The sequence below is a fragment of the Oncorhynchus gorbuscha genome, unplaced genomic scaffold, assembly GCF_021184085.1.
Source record: "Oncorhynchus gorbuscha isolate QuinsamMale2020 ecotype Even-year unplaced genomic scaffold, OgorEven_v1.0 Un_scaffold_1900, whole genome shotgun sequence".
Lineage (NCBI taxonomy): Eukaryota > Metazoa > Chordata > Actinopteri > Salmoniformes > Salmonidae > Oncorhynchus > Oncorhynchus gorbuscha.
Window position 1 is genome coordinate 10,390 of NW_025746551.1, and position 5,880 is coordinate 16,269.

The 5,880-nt window shown below is 44.2% G+C and overlaps 1 protein-coding gene across 1 annotated transcript; it reads left to right on the forward strand.

Moving 5' to 3' along the window:
* The first annotated feature begins 1,262 nt into the window (after positions 1-1,262).
* On the forward strand, positions 1,263-2,217 carry LOC124024512 (macrophage mannose receptor 1-like). The gene has a single exon (XM_046338433.1). It carries the CDS (start codon positions 1,420-1,422, stop codon positions 2,215-2,217), a length of 798 nt encoding a protein of 265 aa, XP_046194389.1. The 5' UTR covers positions 1,263-1,419.
* The last annotated feature ends 3,663 nt before the right edge of the window (positions 2,218-5,880 follow it).

Genomic DNA, 5,880 nt, shown 5'->3' on the forward strand with positions numbered 1-5,880 from the left:
TATCCTGTCACTACAGTGGTCTCAGAGGTGTTATCCTGTCACTACAGTGGTCTCAGAGGTGTTATCCTGTCACTACAGTGGTTTCAGAGGTGTTATCCTGTCACTACAGTGGTTTCAGAGGTGTTATCCTGTCACTACAGTGGTTTCAGAGGTGTTATCCTGTCACTACAGTGGTTTCAGAGGTGTTATCCTGTCAGAGGTGTTATCCTGTCACTACAGTGGTCTCAGAGGTGTTATCCTGTCACTACAGTGGTTTCAGAGGTGTTATCCTGTCAGAGGTGTTATCCTGTCACTACAGTGGTTTCAGAGGTGTTATCCTGTCACTACAGTGGTTTCAGAGGTGTTATCCTGTCAGAGGTGTTATCCTGTCACTACAGTGGTCTCAGAGGTGTTATCCTGTCACTACAGTGGTTTCAGAGGTGTTATCCTGTCAGAGGTGTTATCCTGTCACTACAGTGGTTTCAGAGGTGTTATCCTGTCACTACAGTGGTTTCAGAGGTGTTATCCTGTCACTACAGTGGTTTCAGAGGTGTTATCCTGTCACTACAGTGGTTTCAGAGGTGTTATCCTGTCACTACAGTGGTTTCAGAGGTGTTATCCTGTCATTACAGTGGTTTCAGAGGTGTTATCCTGTCACTACAGTGGTTTCAGAGGTGTTATCCTGTCACTACAGTGGTTTCAGAGGTGTTATCCTGTCAGAGGTGTTATCCTGTCACTACAGTGGTTTCAGAGGTGTTGTCCTGTCACTACAGTGGTTTCAGAGGTGTTATCCTGTCACTACAGTGGTTTCAGAGGTGTTGTCCTGTCACTACAGTGGTTTCAGAGGTGTTGTCCTGTCACTACAGTGGACATTTCCCTCTGTGGGCTTCTGTTTGTTCAGAGATGGCAGGCAAATCACACTTCAGGCAAAAACCTACATTTACATATTTCCTGTAAACACATGGAAAGCATTGTTTTTCATTCTTCCCGTCTTCCCAAGGTCACATTATGCAAATTACCTTGACCCAGATATTATAGGGCTACGAGAGACAAACTTCATTTAAAAATTCAAATACCATTAGGGAAATTAAAATGATTACGTTTATGTACTGACAGTATCTTCAACATCAACACAGCAGCACTGAGCCCTGCACAGATCCACTGTGGAGAGATTTCCATCAACATTAGGGATAAATGCAGACTGACTCCACACTCCACACTGACTGAGTACTGGGACATCATTCAGAGGAAGAGCAGCTTCACTCCACACTGACTGAGTACTGGGACATCATTCAGAGGAAGAGTAGCTCCACTCCACACTGACTGAGTACTGGGACATCATTCAGAGGAAGAGCAGCTCCACTCCACACTGACTGAGTACTGGGACATCATTCAGAGGAAGAGCAGCTTCACTCCACACTGACTGAGTACTGGGACATCATGCAGAGGAAGATCAGCTTCACTGGGCTCCTCATCACTGCTCTGTGTGCGGTGGTCTCCTGCTGTCTGAACAAACAGTTCCACTTTGTGAATGAAGGAGGAAAGACCTGGGAAAAGGCTCAGCAGTACTGCAGAGAGAAGTACATTGACCTGGCCTTCATCAGCAACCAAGACGAAGTAGATGAGTTCAATAACATATCAACAACGGATTATGTTTGGATTGGTCTGTACAGAGATCCCTCTCCCCCAACAGAGTGGAAGTGGTCTGGAGGGTGGAACTCATCATTCAGGTTTTGGGAGCAAGGCCAGCCAAACAATCTCAATGGCAACCAGAACTGTGTCGATGTGAAGAACCATGAGATGAATGATAAGCAATGCACTGAAAAATATCCCTTTGTGTGCTTTGATCTGAACGTGGTCCTGGTGAAGGAGAACAAGACGTGGGAGGAGGCTCTGGATCACTGCAGGAAGCACTACACTGACCTCACCAGCCTGCTGTCGGAGAATGAGCAGCTCCTCGTCCAGAGAATGATGAATTCAAAGGGGGCCCAGACGGACCATGTGTGGACGGGACTGCGCTTCCTGGCCAGCGAGTGGCTGTGGGTGAACGGGGACCCCCTGGAGTACCAGGCCTGGACCGGGGGGAGGCTGCCCCACTGCCCCGCCCAACACCTCCACTGTGGGACCCTGGCCAGAGAGGGAGAGCTTTGGGGAACCAGGGACTGTGAGGAGAGGAGGAACTTCCTCTGCTCCAAATTAGTGACTCCTAGAGGAGACAGGCATGTATGCATGTGGTGATAACTAAAGTAAAAACGTATGAAAGATCAATATTTACTACTATCAATACATTTGTATTTAAACATGATTTAACCAGGAAGACCTCTTTACAACAGTGTGTTCTCTGTTGACAAAAAAATAAAACATTTGTCATGAAACCTGAGAGTAATTTAAATATTGAACATTTTACTCTATACTGTTGTAGTAAATGTAGAATACTTAACAGGAACTGTACAACCAACTTTGTTATACTGTAATAAACACTGTTAGAAAGAGTCATCTTTCTGTCTTCATCATCTGATTCATAGCTAAGGAATACAGTAATACACACTGTTTGAAAGAGTCATCTGTCTTCATCATCAGGAATACAAATCACCTTTTAGAAAGTCTAAAGTATATATTTTTCTGCATGTTCCTGTAAGAGATGATTTTAGGACGATGATAGAGGAGGAATCCGGTACTAAGTCATGTCAGGCAGTTAAACACAGAGTCCTAAAACCACGAGGAAATCAACATGATGGCTAAAATATTAGGACTACATCTAGTCATAGTTCCTTCAATTACTGACAGTATGTTCAACATCAACACAGAGTCCTTCTAAAACCACGAGGAAATCAACATGATGGCTAAAATATTAGGACTACATCTAGTCATAGTTCCTTTAATTACTGACAGTATGTTCAACATCAACACAGAGTCCTTCTAAAACCACGAGGAAATCAATATGATGGCTAAAATATTAGGCCGACATCTAGTCATAGTTCCTTTAATTACTGGCAGTATCTTCAACATCAACACAGAGTCCTTCTAAAACCACGAGGAAATCAACATGATGGCTAAAATATTAGGCCGACATCTAGTCATAGTTCCTTCAATTACTGACAGTATGTTCAACATCAACACAGCAGCACAGATCCCCCTTTTGTCATGTTTTGTCTTATATTGTCTTGTCATTTTGCTTTTCCTTCTGTTCGTTTTCCCCCTGCTGGTCTTTTTAGGTTCGTTCCCCTTTTTCTCTCTCCCTCTCTCTCTCTCTTCTCTCTATCATTCCGTTCCTGCTCCCAGCTGTTCCTATTCCCCTAATCAATCATTTAGTCTTCCCACACCTGTTCCCTATCTTTTCCCCTGATTAGAGTCCCTATTTCTCCCTTGTTTTCCGTTTCTGTCCTGTCGGATCCTTGTATATTGTTCACCGTGCTGTGTCTTTGTATCGCCCTGTCGTGTCGTGTTTCCCTCAGATGCTGCGTGGTGAGCAGGTGTCTGAGTCTGCTACGGTCAAGTGCCTTCCCGAGGCAACCTGCAGTTTATTATCGAGTCTCCAGTCAGTTCTCGTGATTACGAGTGGAATTGTTTTTTATGCTTTATTTACCGCTCCGATTTGTCTAGGAGTATTGCTATTTCCTTAAACTGGATTAAAGACTCTGTTTTCGCCAAGTCGCTTTTGGGTCCTCATTCACCTGCATAACACCTTTGGAGAGATTTCCATCAACATTAGGGATAAAGTTTAATTTGGACCATTGGACTGTGATAGATTGTCCATGTGTCTCGGGCAACACTTTACTTTATAGATACAGGCCTTATTTTACAGCTGTATTCCAGGTTGAGAAAGAGCAGTGTGTGTTTTTTTAATGTGTTTTTAAGGAATATTTATCTGTTTGTTCATTTGTGTACAACAACATAAAAGCTATCTAATTGATTGCCAGTGTGTAGGTGAGTTAACGAAGAGTTCTAATTGGTGGGTTGGGTGAACAGGTGAGTTAAGGAATCCACTCTGATTGGTGGGCTGGGGACAGTATAAAGTATATATGGTTGTTACGGATACAGGTATCCTGTGTGTGTGTTTCTTTTCTCTCCTTCTCCCCTCACGGGTGAAAATCATCACTTCCCAATCAGTCACCAATCAATCATCAATCACACCTCCTCCTGTTTCCTACCCAATCACAGTTCCTTTCCCTTGGTTTAAAAACCCTGTCAGTTGTTTGCTGTAGAGCGCAATATCTCTGTAAATGCCATGTCTGTAGGTCTCTGTGGTTCACTCTCGCTTTGTGTCTTAACCTCTCTTTTGGTTGAGCACCTCCATAGCACTTTGTCATCACCTGTGAGTATTGTTTTTGGTTATGGTGTTTGTGTTTGATTGCTGGTGGGAAAAGGGGGAACCAAGACAAATCGCCCATGGGCATACACTACCTGTAGGTAGACTGTTAAATACACTAGTTAGAACTGGCGGAGAAACCCACTGTATTTTTGGTTATGGTGTTTGTGTTTGATTGCTGGTGGGGAAAAGGGGGAACCAAGAGAAATCGCCCATGTTCATACACTACCCGTAGGTAGACTTTGTTGAATACACTAGTTAGAACTGGGCGGACCACCCACTGTATTTTTGGTTAGTTAGCTGTTGTTAAAGTAGGCTAGTCTAGCTTAGGGGTGTTTTTGAATACTTATTGTTTCTTTCCTTGGGTCCAGCTCAGCCCCTTTTCCTGCTCCCCCCATTACCGTGTGTTTTCCAATAAACCCTGAGTTTGACGGTAGATTTCAGTTGTCCTGGTTATTACGTTCTCACTTTTACTTTGTCACTATTATAAATTGCATGAGTTATGTTACGCGTCTCATTACCCCCCTAGACTGTCGGGCCAAAAGGGATTCATAACAATGGTGGTCATAAGAGCAGCAGCAGGCTCAGCTCCACTCCCCACTGACTGAGTACTGGGACATCATGTAGAGGAAGAGCAGCTCCACTCCACACTGACTGAGTACTGGGACATCATGTAGAGGAAGATCAGCTTCACTCCACACTGACTGAGTACTGGGACATCATGTAGAGGAAGATCAGCTTCACTCCACACTGACTGAGTACTGGGACATCATGTAGAGGAAGAGCAGCTCCACTCCCCACTGACTGAGTACTGGAACATCATGTAGAGGAAGAGCAGCTCCACTCCCCACTGACTGAGTACTGGGACATCATGTAGAGGAAGAGCAGCTCCACTCCACACTGACTGAGTACTGGGACATCATGTAGAGGGAGAGCAGCTCCACTCCACACTGACTGAGTACTGGGACATCATGCAGAGGAAGAGCAGCTCCACGCCACACTGACTGAGTACTGGGACATGCAGACCAACTGAGGAAGCTCATCAGGGTAACCGTGGAAACTAGGAAACGAGGTAAGGGTGCCCTCCAGTGGTAGCCTAAGGAAACAACACTCCAATAGAACAGAAACTGTGACACATTTAACCCAAGTTACACATGCACATCAATAAATCAGCAGTATTACAAGTCTAACACTCCAAAGACTTGATTGGTCAGCATATAAGGACTTGATTGGTCAAAATATCGGCTTCATTGGTCAGCAGATTTTCATCTCGGAACCCAGGACTAAGTCTCAGCTGTCTGTCACGAGTAACTAGTATAGAGACTTCATTGCTCAAAAGGCATAATTGCTTTCTTCTCTAAATATTTGCAGAGTGAGAGAAAGGCTTTAAGGGAGTGAGCCACGTTTTTTTTAGTCATTGAGGCTAATTTACAAGACATAATGTCCCCAAATGTTTTTAGCTATTGATTGTGTAACTTCTATTCAAACCACAGGTTCTAGGTTCAATTCAGGGTCGTATTGAAGGGTCGTATTTCAGGGGGTACCAGTACAGAGTCAATGTGGAGGCTATATACAGGGGGTACCGGTACAGA